The 17,005-nt window shown below is 41.8% G+C and overlaps 1 protein-coding gene across 1 annotated transcript; it reads left to right on the top strand.

The window, feature by feature from the left end:
• The first annotated feature begins 251 nt into the window (after positions 1-251).
• Positions 252-14,261, top strand: LOC129835709 (transcription elongation factor 1 homolog). Its single transcript, XM_055901466.1, has 4 exons — positions 252-343; positions 677-844; positions 8,156-8,226; positions 12,933-14,261. Exons 2-4 carry the CDS (start codon positions 729-731, stop codon positions 12,995-12,997), a joined length of 252 nt encoding a protein of 83 aa, XP_055757441.1. The 5' UTR covers positions 252-343; positions 677-728; the 3' UTR covers positions 12,998-14,261.
• Positions 14,262-17,005: the final 2,744 nt, after the last annotated feature.

Raw genomic sequence — 17,005 nt, 5'->3', positions numbered from 1 at the left:
ATCTTTGTGAGTGTGCCTGAGCATTTTTGGGGACTCAGTGACTTTTCTGCAGAGGCATTACAAGGAATCCTGTCCGTGAATGCTCCGGCCTCATAGGCACCTGAGCCTGTGTAGTGATGTGACTGAAGGAGTGGGATTGATGTTTTTGTGTGTTTTGCATTATCTCGGGTCCCCCTTCACGCAATGGAAAATATTATTTGTGTTTTGTTTCAATACTCCGTACATTAGGTGGCGGCATTACACCAATAGGTGTAGTCTGCCATAACTTTAAAGAAGAAGAACTTCCGGTTCTCCCTGCTTGCTTCTTTCTCCACTAAAAAGCCGGAGTGTGGTCTTAGGACAGGTAGCTAAACAAATACATTGTTTCATGGAGAAATTATATAATATAAGCTAGCTTGGTGATATATAATGTTGTACTTTCCATTATTAATAACGAACCATTCGGTTTCATGATACTATACCATCGGCAAGGAGAGATGTTGGAGAGTTGACTGAGTTTATGACAACAACACACGTTGTTGTTGTCGCTAAGCAAGCTAGCTAGCTACATGCACCTAGCTAGCTAGCGGGATTATATTGTTAATTTACAGTTTACAAAACGTTGATTTGATTGAACGACTGCGATCTATTCAGTTACAAAATTGCATTATTTGTCTGATGTACATTTGCTCCACAGAGTGTAGCCAACTAGCTAGCTAACGTTACGGTACACGTGAAGACTACCTAATATGGGTCGCCGCAAGTCCAAGAGAAAGCCCCCTCCAAAGAAGAAGCTTACTGGAAATTTGGACACTCAATTCACCTGTCCATTCTGCAATCACGAAAAGTCATGTGATGTGAAAATGTAAGTAACAAAGTATAGTATATAAAGTGTATATATACTACCGTTCAAAAGTTTGGGGTGTCTTAGAAATGTTCTTTTAAAAGCATTTAAAATAACATAAAATTGATCAGAAATACAGTGTAGACATTGTTAATGTCTGATTTTTGGAAACGTCAGATTTTTAAGAGAATATCTACATAGGCGTACAGAAGCCCATTATCAGCAACCATCACTCCAATGGCACATTGTGTTAGCTAATCCAAGTTTATCATTTTAAAAGCCTTATTGGTCATAAGAAAACCCTTAAGTAATTACAGCTGAAAACTGTTGTCCTGATTTAAAGAAGCAATAAAACCGGCTTTTAGACTTTTTGAGTATCTGGAGCATCTGTATTTGTGGGTTCGATTACAGGCTCAAAATGGCCAGAAATAAAGACCTTTCTTCTGAAACTCGTCAGTCTATTCTTGTTCTGAGAAATGCAGGCTATTCCATTCGAGAAATTGCCAAGAAACTGAAGATCTCGTACAACGCTGTGTACTACTCCCTCACAGAACAGCGCAAACTGGCTCTAACCAAAATACAAAGGAGTGGGAGGCCCCGGTGCACAACTGAGCAAGAGGACAAGTACATTAGTATCTAATTTGAGAAACAGGTGCCTCACAAGTCCTCAACTGGCAGCTTAATTTAAATAGTACCCGCAAAACACCAGTCTCAACGTCAACAGTGAAGAGGTGACTCCGGGATAATGGCCTTCTAGGCAAATATGGATAGAATAGCCTTAATTTCTCAGAACAAGAATAGACTGATGAGTTTCAGAAGAAAGGTCTTTATTTCTGGCTGTTTTGAGCCTGTAATCGAAACCCACAAATGCTGATGCGCCAGATCATCAACAAGTCTAAAGAAGGCCCGTTTTATTGCTTCTTTAATCAGTTTTCAGCTGTGCTAACAATTTTCTTATGCTCAATTAGCCTTTTAAAATGATAAACTTGGATTAGCTAACACAATGTGCCATTGGAACACAGGAGTGATGGTTGCTAATAATGGGCCTATGTAGATATTCCTTTACAAATCTGCCGTTTCCAGCTACAATAGTCATTTACAACATAAATGTCTACACTGTATTTATGATCAATTTGATGTCATTTTAATGGACAAAAAATTAGCTTTTCTTTCAAAAACACGGACATTTCTAAGTGAGCCCAAACTGTTGAATGGTAGTGTGTGTGTATATAAACTCAGCAAAAAAAGAAACATATGTCCACCAGCTGCATTAAGTACTGCAGTGCATCTCCTCCTCATGGACTGCACCAGATGATGCTGTGACACACCGCCCCAGACCATGACGGACCCCCCCACCTCAAATGATCCCGCTCCAGAGTACAGGCCTCGGTGTAACGCTCATTCCTTCGACGATAAACGCGAATCCGACCATCACCCGTGGTGAGACAAAACCGCGACTCGTCATTGAAGAGCACTTTTGCCAGTCCTGTCTGGTCCAGCGACGGTGGGTTTGTGCCCAAAGGCGACATTGTTGCCGGTGATGTCTGGTGAGGACCTGCCTTACAACAGGCCTACAAGCCCTCAGTCCAGCCTCTCTCAGCCTATTGCGGACAGTCTGAGCACTGATGGAGGGATTGTGCGTTCCTGGTGTAACTCGGGCAGTTGTTGTTGCCATCCTGTACCTGTCCCGCAGGTTTGATGTTCGGATGTACCGATCCTGTGCGGGTGTTGTTACACGTGGTCTGCCACTGCGAGGACGATCAGCTGTCCATCCTGTCTCCCTGTAGCGCTGTCTTAGGCGTCTCACGGACATTGCAATGTATTGCCCTGGCCACATCTGCAGTCCTCATGCCTCCTTGCAGCATGCCTAAGGCACATTCATACAAATGAGCAGGGACCCTGGCAATCTTTCTTTTGGTGTTTTTCAGAGTAGAAGGGCTTCTTTAGTGTCCTAAGTTTTCATAACGGTGACCTTAATTGCCTACCGTCTGTAAGCTGTTAGTGTCTAAACGACCGTTCCACAGGTGCATTGTTTATTATGGTTAATTGTTTATGGTTCATTGAACAAGCATGGGAAACGGTGTTTAAACCCTTTACAATGAACATCTGTGAAGTTATTTGGATTTTTACGAATTAACTTTCAAAGGCAGGGTCCTGAAAAAGGGATGTTTATTTTTTTTGCTGAGTTTATATATGCATACATTTCTTTATTTTTGCTATTTTCTACATTGTAGAATAATAGTGACGGCATCAAAACTAAGAAATAACACATGGAATCATGTGGTAACCAAAAAAGTGTTGAACAAATGAAAATATATTTTAGGTTCTTCAAAGTAGCCACACTTTGCCTTCATGCTTTGCACACTCTTGGCACTTAAAACAAATCAAAATATATGAGATTTTTCAAACACTTTTTTTGGGTACTACATGATTCCATGTGTTACTTCATAGTTTTGATGTCTTCACTATTATTCTACAATGTAGAAAAATAAAGAAAAAACCCTGGAATGAGAAGGTATCCAAACTTTTGACTGGTACTATGTAGAGGTCGACCGATTATAATTTTTCAGTAACGATTATTGGAGGACCCCAAAAAAGCCGATACCGATTAATCGGCCGTAAAAAAATAAATAATAATTTTGTTATATAATATACACTGCTCCAAAAAATAAAGGGAACACTAAAATAACACATCCTAGATCTGAATGAATGAAATATTCTTATTAAATACTTTTTTATTTACATAGTTGAATGTGCTGACAACAAAATCACACAAAAACGATCAATGTAAATCAAATTTATCAACCCATGGAGGTCTGGATTTGGAGTCATACTCAAAATTAAAGTGGAAAACCACACTACAGGCTGATCCAACTTTGATGTAATGTCCTTAAAACAAGTAAAAATGAGGCTCAGTACTGTATGTGTGTGGCCTCCACGTGCCTGTATGACCTCCCTACAACGCCTGGGCATGCTCCTGATGAGGTGGCGGATGGTCTCCTGAGGGATCTCCACCCAGACCTGGACTAAAGCATCCGCCAACTCCTGGACAGTCTGTGGTGCAACGTGGCGTTGGTGGATGGAGCGAGTCATGATGTCCCAGATGTGCTCAATTTGATTCAGGTCTGGGGAACGGGCGGGCCAGTCCATAGCATCAATGCCTTCCTCTTGCAGGAACTGGTGACACACTCCAGCCACATGAGGTCTAGCATTGTCTTGCATTAGGAGGAACCCAGGGCCAACCGCACCATCATATGGTCTCACAAGGGGTCTGAGGATCTCATCTCGGTACCTAATGGCAGTCAGGCTACCTCTGGCGAGCACATGGAGCGCTGTGCGGCCCCCCAAAGAAATGCCACCCCACACCATGACTGACCCACCGCCAAACCGGTCATGCTGGAGGATGTTGCAGGCAGCAGAACGTTCTCCACGGCGTCTCCAGACTCTGTCACGTCTGTCACATGTGCTCAGTGTGAACCTGCTTTCATCTGTGAAGAGCACAGGGCGCCAGTGGCGAATTTGCCAATCTTGGTGTTCTCTGGCAAATGCCAAACGTCCTGCACGGTGTTGGGCTGTAAGCACAACCCCCACCTGTGGACGTCGGGCCCTCATACCACCCTCATGGAGTCTGTTTCTGACCGTTTGAGCAGACACATGCACATTTGTGGCCTGCTGGAGGTCATTTTGCAGGGCTCTGGCAGTGCACCTCCTTGCACTAAGGCGGAGGTAGCGGTCCTGCTGCTGGGTTGTTGCCCTCCTACGGCCTCCTCCATGTCTCCTCATTTACTGGCCTGTCTCCTGGTAGCGCCTCCATGTTCTGGACGCTACGCTGACAGACACATCAAACCTTCTTGCCACAGCTCGCATTGATGAGCTGCACTACCTGAGCCACTTGTGTGGGTTGTAGACTCCGTCTCATGCTACCACTAGAGTGAAAGCACCGCCAGCATTCAAAAGTGACCAAAACATCAGCCAGGAAGCATAGGAACTGAGAAGTGGTCTGTGGTCACCACCTGCAGAACCACTCCTTTAATGGGGGTGTCTTGCTAATTGCCTATAATTTACACCTTTTGTCTATTCCATTTGCACAACAGCATGTGAAATTTATTGTCAATCAGTGTTGCTTCCTAAGTGGACAGTTTGATATCACAGAAGTGTGATTGACTTGGAGTTACATTGTGTTGTTTAAGTGTTCCCTTTATTTTTTTGAGCAGTGTATATATATATATATATATATATATATATATATATATATATATATATAATTTTTTTAAATGATTATTTATTTGTAAAAATGACAATTACAACAATACTGAATGAACAGTGAACTTATTTTATTTTAACTTATTATAATGCATAAATAAAATCTATTTACTCTTAAATAAATAATGAAACATGCTCAATTTGGTTTATATAATAATAATGTTGGTGAATAAAGTAAAAGTGCAATATGTGCCATGTAAAAAAAGCTAACGTTTAAGTTCCTTGCTCAGAACCTATGAAAGCTGGTGGTTCAATATTCCCAGTTAAGAAGTTTTAGGTTGTAGTTATTATAGGAATGTCGTGTATTATAGGACATGTCGACTGTTTCTCTCTATACCATTTGTATTTCATATATCTTTGACTATTGGATGTTCTAATAGGCACTTTAGTATTGCCAGGAGTTGAAAGGCTTGAAGTCATAAACAGAGCTGTGAATCAAGCATTGCTAAGAGCTGCTGCCAAACGCAGTAAAGTACTGAATGAATGCTTACGAGCCTGCTGCTGCCTACCACCGCTCTGTCAGACTGCTCTATCAAATATCAAATCATAGACTTAATTATAGTATAATAAACACAGAAATACGAGCCTTTGGTCATTAATATGGTCATCCAGAAACTCATTTCAAAAACAAAATATTTATTCTTTCAGTGAAATACGGAAGCGTTACGTATTTTATCGAACGGGTGGCAACCCTAAGTCTAAATATTGCTGTTACATTGCACAACCTTCAATGTTATGTCATAATTATGTACAATTCTGGCAAATTAGTTCGCAACGAGCCAGGCAACCCAAACTGTTGCATATACCCTGACTCTGCGTGCAATGAACGAAAGAGAAGTGACACAATTTCCCTATTTAATATTGCCTGCTAAATTGAAGTTAAAAAAACTAAATATGCAGGTTTAAAAATATATAATTTTGTATATTGATTTTAAGAAAGGCATTGATGTTTATGGTTAGTTACATTAGTGCAATGATTGTGCTTCTTTCGTGAGTGTGCTTTTGTTAAATCATCCACCGTTTGGCGAAGCAGGCTGTGAATCGATGATAAATTAACAGGCACCGCGTTGATTATATGCAACGCAGGACAAGCTAGTTAACTACATATGGTTGATGATATTACTAGGTTAACTAGTGATTATGTGAAGATTGATTGTTTTTATAAGAAGTTTAATGCTAGCTAGCAACTTACCGTGGCTACTTGCTGTACTCGCGTAACAGGTGGTCAGCCTGCCATGTTTCCTCGTGGAATGCAATGTAATCGGCCATAATCGTCGTCCAAAAATGCCGATTACCCATTTTTGTTATGAAAACTTGAAATCGGCCCTAATTAATCGGCCATACCTACTAATCGGTCGACCTCTAGTACTGTGTGTATATATATATATATATATATATATATATATATATATATATATATACACACACACACACACACACACACACACACACACACACACACACACACACACACACACACGTATATGTGTATACATTGATGGAAGCTGCAATATTAAAGCTGATCTGTTCCCTAAAAAAGGGGGGGGGGGTGAAAGTACAGTATGGCTATCTCCCAAATGGCAAATTTAAAAGAGAACCATCACGCTCTTCCAAAAGTTTGGCTGGTGCGTAAAATCTTCAAATTCAGACAAAGGAAGAGGTGTAATGGGTTAGCACTCAAGAATATGTTGCATAAAGCTTACTTCATTATTCAATGTTTTAAATGTTTTACTTCATCAAGGATGGCGTACACAGACGTTACCTACCAAATGGCACCCTATTCCATACGTACTTTAACCAGAACCCTATGTACCCTGGGCAAAAGTACACTACGTGACCATACGTATGTGGACACCTGCTTGTCGAATGTCACATTACAAAATCAATGGGCATAAATATGGAGTTGGTCCACTCCGTTTCTGCTACAACAGCCTCCACTCTTTTGAAAAGGCTTTCCACTAGATGTTGGAACATTGCTCTGGGGCCTGGCTTGCATTCGGCTTTCCAAATCATCCCAAAGGTGTTCGATGGGGTTCAGGTCAGGGCTTTGTGCAGGCCAGTCAAGTTCATCCACACCGATCTCGACAAACCATTTCTGTATGGACCTCACTTTGTGCACAGGGGCGTTGTCATGCTGAAACAGGAAAGGGCCTTCCCTAAACTGTTGCCACACAGTTGGAAGCACAGAATCGTCTAGAATGTCATTGTATTCTGTAGCATTAAGATTTCCCTTCTCTGGAACTAAGGGGCCTAGCACAAACCAGGAAAAACAGCCCCAGACTATTATTCATCCTCCACCAAACTTTACAGTTGGCACTATGCATTAGGCAGGTAGCGTTCTCCTGGTATCCGCCAAACCCAGATTAGTCTGTTGGACTGCCAGATGGTGAAGCATGATTCATCACTACAGAGAACGTGTTTCCACTGCTCCAGAGTCCAATTACGGCAAGCTTTACACTACTGCAGCCGACACTTGGCATTGCACATGGTGATCTTAGGCTTATGTGTGGCTGCTCGGCCATGGAAACCCATTTCATGAAGCTCCCGACGAACAGTTCTTGTGCTGATGTTGCTTCAAGAGGCAGTTCGGTAGTGAGTGTTGCAACCGAGGACAGACTATTTTTACCACTTCAGCACTCGGCCGTCCCGTTCTGTGAACTTGTGTGACCTACCACTTTGTGGCAGAGCTGTTGTTGCTCCTAGATGTTTCCACTTCACATTAACAGCACTTACAGTTGACTGGGGCAGCTCTAGTAGGGCAGAATTTGGACTAACTGACTTGTTGGAAAGGTGGAATCCTATGACGATGCCATCTTTAAAGTCACTGAGCTCTTCAGTAAGGCCATTCTACTGTCAATGTTTGTCTATGGAGATTGCATGGCACGTGCTCGATTTTATAGCCAAATCTACTAATTTGAAGGGGTGTCCACATACTTGTGTGTAATGTTATATATGTTAGTGTAGTTCTCTAGGAGGTAGTGCACTACAGGCTGTAACTCTGACATTTTAATGATGCAACTATTTATTAATACTTTGTTTTAACTTTTCATTTTCTTGTATTGCCAACAGGGAAAGGACCAGAAATACTGGGATAATATCATGCACAGTTTGCCTGGAGGAGTTCCAAACCCCCATTACCTGTATCCTTTGAAGTCTATTGAACTCAAACACAACAGCTATTGTTATTATAATCACATTGAGTATGTTTACATGCACACTAATAATTTGATATTAAACTGATTATGGCAGATTATGCAATAGTCATATAAACAACTTAATCTGCGTAAAGTCAAAATTGAAGTAAGCGTACACAGATTAAAACAACTGGTTTTCTGGGCAATCTTTCTAATTATTAGGACGTGTAAACACCGTAATCTGCGTTTCAGGGGTGTATTTTATTTGCGCATATGCTAACACCAGCCAAGCGAGCCTCCCTCTTTAGTGCGAGTGAAGTGAGTTCGGTACAACTGAATGTGTGCGTTTTAGGGATTGTAGATGATTTATAATGAGGGATACATGGAGAAATTGGATCTCTGACATGAAAATGGATGGCCCTCCCTTTGGTAAAATATATTTGTTTACCCGACCCTCCCTGAATGCGTGGGGGGAAAAAATAAGAGACAAGTGAGCCCTATACTGAAAGAATAATGAAAACATGGATAGCAGAGAACATGCCTACTGTTTACCCTCACTCCTAGGACAGACCAGAGCTTTACATGCTGACCAAACCGCACGCATGCGCCATCACGCAGGTTGATTTTGTTCACCCAAGTGATCAGGACACGCAGGTTGATTTTGTTCACCCAAGTGATCAGGACATGCAGGTTGATTTTGTTCACCCAAGTGATCAGGACACGCAGGTTGATTTTGTTCACCCAAGTGATCAGGACACGCAGGTTGATTTTGTTCACCCAAGTGATCAGGACACGCAGGTTGAAGTATCAAAACAAACTCTGAAGCAATTCTATTAATTTGGGGACAGGTCAAAAAGCATTAAACATTTATGTCAATTTAGCTAGCTAGCTTGCTGTTGCTAGCTAATTTGTCCTGGGATATTAACATTGGGTTGTTATATTACTTGAAATGCTTAAGGTTCTCTACCTCGACAACTCATCCACAGATAAAATGGTAAATTAGTTTCTCGTAACCTCTCCTCCTTCCTTCAGGCTTCTTTTTCTTTGGATTTTATTTTGTGGTTGGCAACCAACTTTACAGTATTACTACAACCGACTGGAATGGGGACATAAGTTCATCTTTCAATCACCCATGTGGGTATTACTACAACCGACTGGAATGGGGACATAAGTTCATCTTTCAATCACCCATGTGGGTATATACTCCTAAAAACTTATGAGGAGATGGGAGAGGCCCGAGTTGCAGCGCAAATAGAACCAATTTCTATTTTAGCGTACGGCCATGCAGACTCTCGAGCAGCGTGGGTGCAATGATTGAATAACATGTATGTGTAACTTTATTTTGCGATGTGAGCGGTGTGGTCAGCATGTTATAGTCAGTTAAGAGCAAATTCTTATTTTCAATGACGGCCTAGGAACAGCGGGTTAACTGCCTTGTTCAGGGGCAGAACGACAGATTTTTACCTTGTCAGCTCAGGGATTCGATCTTGCAACCTTTCGGTTACTAGTCCAACGCTCTAACCACTAGGCTACCTGCCTCCCCATATGCAGTTTTAATAAAAACTGTTCTTCAATTTGGAAGCATTACATGACAAAGTAGGCCGACGGTTGTGGATTCACAGACCTCCACGGACAAGGAGGTGATATCCATTATAATACCAGCACTACATGAATCTCTTATTTTGGTACGAGACAAAATTGGCTTTTATAAACATTTCATGAAATTCTACATCACTGGAGACGATCAGAGCCTTTAGTTAATACCACAACAGAGCAGGACGACACCTGAGCGCACGCTGCTGCACCGGAGACGTTTTGATTTCTATACAGGCTGTTAAAAAAAGGATAGTTTAAGTTTGACGACTTTATCACTGTTCCAATCAACTGTAGATATTCAGCACAATGATTCCTGGTCACCACGGAAGTATGGCCGGTATGCATTTCTAAACTATTTTCATGTGGGAAACTATCATTTTCAAATATATTCTATTTTATTCCATGATATTGTTACAAAATAGATGTGTGTATGATTAGGGCATGGGAGTATAAATTAAATTAACAGACTAGGCGTGCATAGCTCACCGCATGATCCTCAAACCAAAGACCAGCCAAACTCATGTTTCTAAATGGGAATTCCAAGGCACTGTAGAATGGTTGCATAGCCTAATAAGGCATCTTTTGTTCCATAATTTTAATTCTAAGTAATAATACAACAATCATTTATTTATTTAGAGTTAGTATGTTAATAATTTGTTGCGGCTCTCCCTCGCATTTTTCAAATTGAGAACACGGGGCTGCATGGTCAAATTAATTCTGATAGGCCTAAATATAATTGATTTAGAATGACCACAAATCCCATAAACGATAGAATGACAAACTAAATCAATATGTAGTCTGTAGCAGACTATAGGTAGGTAGCCTAAATGGTGGTATTCCTGTATTGTTTTTCTCTATGGCGGTGGCAAGAAGCATGAACTGTAGGCGTGTGTGTGTAGGCTCGTCGGTCGGAGGCGTGACCACTGAGCCAAATCCAACGTAACAAGACCAGAAACCTCCACCAGGGTTTGTTAAAACGGCTCTCCTCAAAAACAGTCTAATCAAATCAAATGTTATTTGTAACATACACATGTTTAGCAGATGTTAATGCGAGTGTAGCGAAATGCTTGTGCTTCTAGTTCCGACCATGCAGTAATATCTAACAAGTAATCTAACAATTTCACAACAACTACCTTATACACACAAGTGTAAAGGAATGAATATGTCCATAAAAATATATGGATGAACGATGGCCGAACGGCATAGGCAAGATGTAGTAGATGGTATAGAGTACAGCATATACATATGAGATGAGTAATGTAGGGTATGTAAACATTATTTAAAGTGGCTAGTGATACATTTAATTTTTAAAGTGGCTAGAGATTTGAGTCAGTATGTTGGCAGCAGCTACTTAATGTTAGTGATGGTTGTTTAAGTATGATGGCCTTGAGATAGAAGCTGTTTTTCAGTCTCTCGGTCCCTGCTTTGATGCACCTGTACTGACCTCGCCTTCTGGTTGGTAGCAGGGTGAACAGGCAGTAGCTCGGGTGGTTGTTGTCCTTGATGATCTTTTTGGCCTTCCTGTGACATCGGGTGGTGTAGGTGTCCTGGAGGGCAGGTAGTTTTCCCCCGGTGATGCGTTGTGCAGACCTCACTACCCTCTGGAGAGCCTTACGGTTGTGGGCAGACGTACGGCAACAGCACGACAGGATGCAGCCCGACAGGATGCTCTCGATTGTTAATCTGTAAAAGGTTCTGAGTGTTTTTGGTGACAAGCCGAATTTCTTCTGCCTCCTGAGGTTGAAGAGGCGCTGCTGCGCCTTCTTCACCACGCTGTCTGTGTGGGTGGACCAATTCAGTTTGTCCGTGATGTGTATGCCGAGGAACTTAAAACTTACTACCCTCTCCACTACTGTCCCGTCGATGTGGATAGGGGGGTGCTCCCTCTACTGTTTCCTGAAGTCCACGATCATCTCCTTTGTTTTGTTGACATTGAGTGTGAGGTCTTGTACAATGCATTTGAACTTGACCTACTGACTGCTTGGCTTACAGAAACGTACCACCTCTATTGCGTATGCAGACAAACTGATCCACCGCATGGACCTTTACCACGACACCAACGAGAGCTAGGATCCACATTCACAGCGTGTCCGCCACGATGGCCATATAACTCTGTGGAACCCATTGCTCAGTGGAACCCAGAACGATACGGGGACCACTGCTGTCCTTTCAGCACCAAGATTCAAAGGGCGCTCAAAATAACTCCTCAAGATGTAGCCTACAACTAATAGTCCTCATCACTTATTACAAATAGAAGATTATCACTTCTCACAATGGTGCTCGTTTAGTAAAGTTAGATCAAAGCTAAATCAATGTCTCGCAAGATCGCAATGTGTAATTTGTATTTTACATAGCAGATCTGGATATAATGGCATATAAGCTACTTTACCAGGCCTATAATGTTACACCAGAAACACCTGTCATTTCTTATCTGAAGCTGAATAGTCATATTTCTTTACCAAGCCTCAACAGCGTGCGCGCCGCAGGCAGCGCTTTCATACAAAATAAGCCTACAAGAAATGTTAATAGTTTAACCCCATCTGCTTTCATTTGGTCAAAACAGTTATTCCAGAAGATCTAAATTCCCATGAAACTGATTTCACCAGTAAAATGTGAAGAATTACCATTCACGAGTGACGGTGACAATGGCCTACTTTGAAATGAGGTATGCCTAACTCGGTGTTTGAGGGTATTAAACATTTGAAATTTTCTTGAGACAAGATGTGTGGGCATATAGGCAGTTTTTAATCAAACTATTATATCAATCTGACTATCCACAATAATCGCATTATTGTGTGCATGTAACCGTACTAGTTGATACATAATCAATAAGGCTGCAGCAATTGTAATTTCCTAAGGATGTAATGACTAATTCCAATGGGATTGGCTATTATGATAATATTGTTTTATAGGTATTTTAACATCAGGAATGCTAACAGCACAGTTAATGACTAGACAGTTGCTCTGGATAATAGCATCTGATAAATGGCTAAAATGTAAATACACCAATGACTAGACAGTTGCATGCAGTCACATTTACTCCAATCTCCTGTTGCTAACATCTTCTAGGATGAGTGTATGTATATAAGTTACATGTTCTTACCTTACTCTCTAAGATCTGTCAGAGCCTGTGGACGTGTACAGTGATTGGATAGACGCTTGTGAAGCAGCCAATCAGTAGCCCAGGCTCACCGGGGCAGAAGACCTCACGTTGGAACAGGAAGCTGATTTAGCGGTGGCTCTCGTCTGTTTCTCACCAATCACTGCCAGTCTTCAGCCCAAGATAATGATCCTGTTCCAGGCTGACTACATTGCAGACGTTGCATTGCATCAACCAATAGTTGCGTGCCACATCATCAACTGCAGTTGGGCATCATATTGCTATGTCGTGTGGTTAGCTGATATGTGAACCAACTATCCAGACGTTGTGAGATCTGGCAGATGCCTGCAAATGTAGTCAGCCTGGTAAGCAGCCTCTGACCTTTACCTCACCGCACATCTCCCACACTAGTGACCTGGCGTCCACCGAGACTGTCTGGCGTAGCCATAGTTCAGTCCAGAGCCCTATATAGGTTACGCATCAAATGGCACCCCATTCCCTATGTAGGGCACTACTTTTGACCAGCTCGGGTGGAAAATAGTGCACAATTTAGGGAATAGGGTTCCGTTTGGGATGTGACCTTAGAGGTATATATGACTCTGGTTAAGTCAACCTATTCCCCTACTCACCGTTTTAATTAATACAGACTTCATTTTCCAAGCGGTCAGTTGTCATGGCTCATAGTTTACTGGTAGGATTACAGTTAGTAGCTGCTCTTGGGTTAGTTTGTACTCTCCCCTGTGTCCAGTTCTTCTAGAGATACACAACACCACAGTGTACAGCAACACCACAGTGTTGGGTCATTCCATTGGGGTGTATTTGGAGTAACTCTTCATGCAAACTAGTGGGGTGTTCCAGAAAGCAGGATTGTTAAGTTAGCCAGCTAACTTTGATATGCAGTTAAATATATCTTTATTTTATATTTAGAAAGTTAAACTTGAATATGGGTTGTTGTTGGTTGTCAAGTCAATTATACCGTGATGATTTTTTTGGGGACTGTTAGCTGGCTAAGTCATTGATCCTGCTTTCTGGAAGTCTAAACTCAAGTGGTTTATTAAATATTTTCTATGAATATCCCAGGTCCTTTTTCTCAATGTGAAAATGGTTATGGTATCTCCCTGAAGACATGTTGCACCATTCGTTTGTCAGAGAAATTTACTAAACGGGAGAGGTAGGATGGTACATAAACAGTAGGTCCAAATTAGTATTATTGATTTGATTATTTTAGTTTTTCAAATGATAAGAAAATTGCCAATGATTTGCAACTGGTTGCCCTTTGTAATATTGTAATGATTTTTATTTTCAATGTGACAAATTAAAAAGTGTTGTATTTTGACACCCACAATGAATGTGTCTGTCGATGGTCTGAAAGTTAACCAGCTAAACTCTAAAGTATATAGAGCATGTTTCTACTGGAGAGACATGCCGTTTCATTTCCTGATAGTAGGCTAGCTAGAGGAAACCGCCTAACTGTACAGTTTACCACTAAAACTTCAACATTTTCCTCGTCAAAACTCAGATGTGAGCACCGTGTGTGTGCACCAATGCAGTTGTGATTGTGTGTGTACCCATGGTTCTCAGCTGTGGATATTGACAATGAGTTATGATCACGATGATGAGTGGTTATCAGTTTGTTCTATCCCTCCATCCCTATCTCAATCTCCTCTCATTCAGCATGTGAGGTCAAGTGTCACTGTAGTCTCTGTTGTCAAGGCTGCCAATAACCCACACAACGGCACCATGGCAACTGTTTCCAAGGTAACGAGTCTTTTGTTTCTAGACACCTGGAGCTGTGCTCACACAATCTGCAATTTTTGTAACTTTTACACATGCACCAACAACAAGTTGCATAATGTATGTAATTGCTGCATTTAAACACAATGCAAATGAGTAAGGAATGCTCACTGGGCATAGAAACAGTTGATGGTGTTATGTATAGTAGCTTTGTGCTAAAATATTTTTGGGGAGTTTGACAGCTCTAGGGATTGATCACTTACATCTCGTGGTATTGACTCAGAGTTGCAGAATTAGGATGAAAAGTCTACCATTTTGGCTTATAGCTGTCTGGCTGTCTGGCTCCAAATAATGTGGCCATGGCTTTGTTTCATCTGTTGGGAAGAATTACAACAAGTACTGCATGCTGTGTCTAGAGATTGCAGAACAGGCTCTGGGAATGTTCTTAACCACTGCCAAAATGTGGTGGTTTTTCGTGCGCTTTTCAGCTGCCGTGGCATCACCCAGGTGGGTGCTACAAGTTTGGCAATGGAGGAGCGGGTCCTATAGAGGAACTGGCCATCAGAGACGCAGATGTGGTGCACTGATGAAGCGCTCCGGGCCTGTTTGTTTCTCTCTGGCTGTACCATCGATGCCCCGTCTGCTGAAGCTACACTGCCTTTCCAATCCAAACTGCCTCAACTCACAGCCTTTCATCAGAATCCAAACTGCATCAACTCACAGCCTTTCATCAGAATCCAAACTGCATCAACTCACAGCCTTTCATCAGAAGCCAAACTGCCTCAACTCACAGCCTTTCATCAGAATCCAAACTGCCTCAACTCACAGCCTTTCATCAAAAGCCAAACTGCATCAACTCACAGCCTTTCATCAGAATCCAAACTGCCTCAACTCACAGCCTTTCATCAGAAGCCAAACTGCCTCAACTCACAGCCTTTCATCAGAAGCCAAACTGCCTCAACTCACAGCCTTTCATCAAAAGCCAAACTGCCTCAACTCACAGCCTTTCATCAGAAGCCAAACTGCCTCAACTCACAGCCTTTCATCAGAATCCAAACTGCCTCAACTCACAGCCTTTCATCAGAATCCAAACTGCATCAACTCACAGCCTTTCATCAGAATCCAAACTGCCTCAACTCACAGCCTTTCATCAGAAGCCAAACTGCCTCAACTCACAGCCTTTCATCAGAAGCCAAACTGCCTCAACTCACAGCCTTTCATCAGAAGCCAAACTGCCTCAACTCACAGCCTTTCATCAGAAGCCAAACTGCCTCAACTCACAGCCTTTCATCAGAAGCCAAACTGCCTCAACTCACAGCCTTTCATCAGAAGCCAAACTGCCTCAACTCACAGCCTTTCATCAGAAGCCAAACTGCCTCAACTCACAGCCTTTCATCAAAAGCCAAACTGCCTCAACTCACAGCCTTTCATCAGAATCCAAATAGAGACATTCGATGTCCATCTCTACCATCTCAATTTTAATTTTGTTTAACTTTTTATGCGGTTTGAGATTTTCTGTAATGAAAAGCTCTGTGCAAGTTGAATTATTATTACAAAACAATGCCATGAAATGACTAAATATACAAGGAAAGCTAATGTTGATTTATTGGAAATACATTATCAGCAGCAATAATGTACTAAAATGTACTTCAACACATTTTCCCTCAACACCTCTGGCATTCTCTAATCTGCAAACATTCATCAGTTAGGGGGTGTATTTATTATGAACAAAAAGAAAGCCAACACTCCGAAACAGGGAGGGACATACCTGAACTTGTCCAATAAGAAACTCTTTTGTTACAAAAGTTTTCAGTTGCAAAACATTTTGCTACAGTGTGCAATAATGAATACACCCAAGCCTTGACAATGTAGTACCCTGGGTAGACCAGACTGAACACCGTGTTTCATTATAAGCGCAGAATTCAGTCTAGTTTAACCGGGGCCAGGACATCAAAATATTCCCCGGATCCCTTGGTGAGATGGATGTCGGAGTAGAGTTAAGGTGCCTCTAGACACAGGTCAATTTGTGCATTTTCACCAGAAGTGGTTTAGTTTAGGATTTGGGGAGGGTGAATTGATCCTAGATCTGTGCCTATGGGCAACTTCTATCTGGAGCTGAAACGTCAGCCACTGCAATGTGTCCTCAAAATTGTCCCTAGACACTGATCTAAGGTTAGTTTTAGCCTTGGGAGGGAAAGCTGGTCCTAGATCAGTCTACAGTACCTGGTGCTGATATGGTATGTCAGCCACCGTGATGCAAGCCTTAACATGTCTTCATGTGTTACCGTCTCTAGCTGTCGCTGCAGACGTCAAAGTCACACTCACAGTTCTAGCATGTGGTTATATAAATAGTGA

The sequence above is a fragment of the Salvelinus fontinalis genome, chromosome 3 (genome assembly GCF_029448725.1).
Source record: "Salvelinus fontinalis isolate EN_2023a chromosome 3, ASM2944872v1, whole genome shotgun sequence".
NCBI classification, from domain to species: Eukaryota; Metazoa; Chordata; class Actinopteri; order Salmoniformes; family Salmonidae; genus Salvelinus; species Salvelinus fontinalis.
The sequence above is the reverse complement of the archived record's forward strand: the minus strand, read 5'-3'. Positions and strand labels throughout refer to the sequence as shown.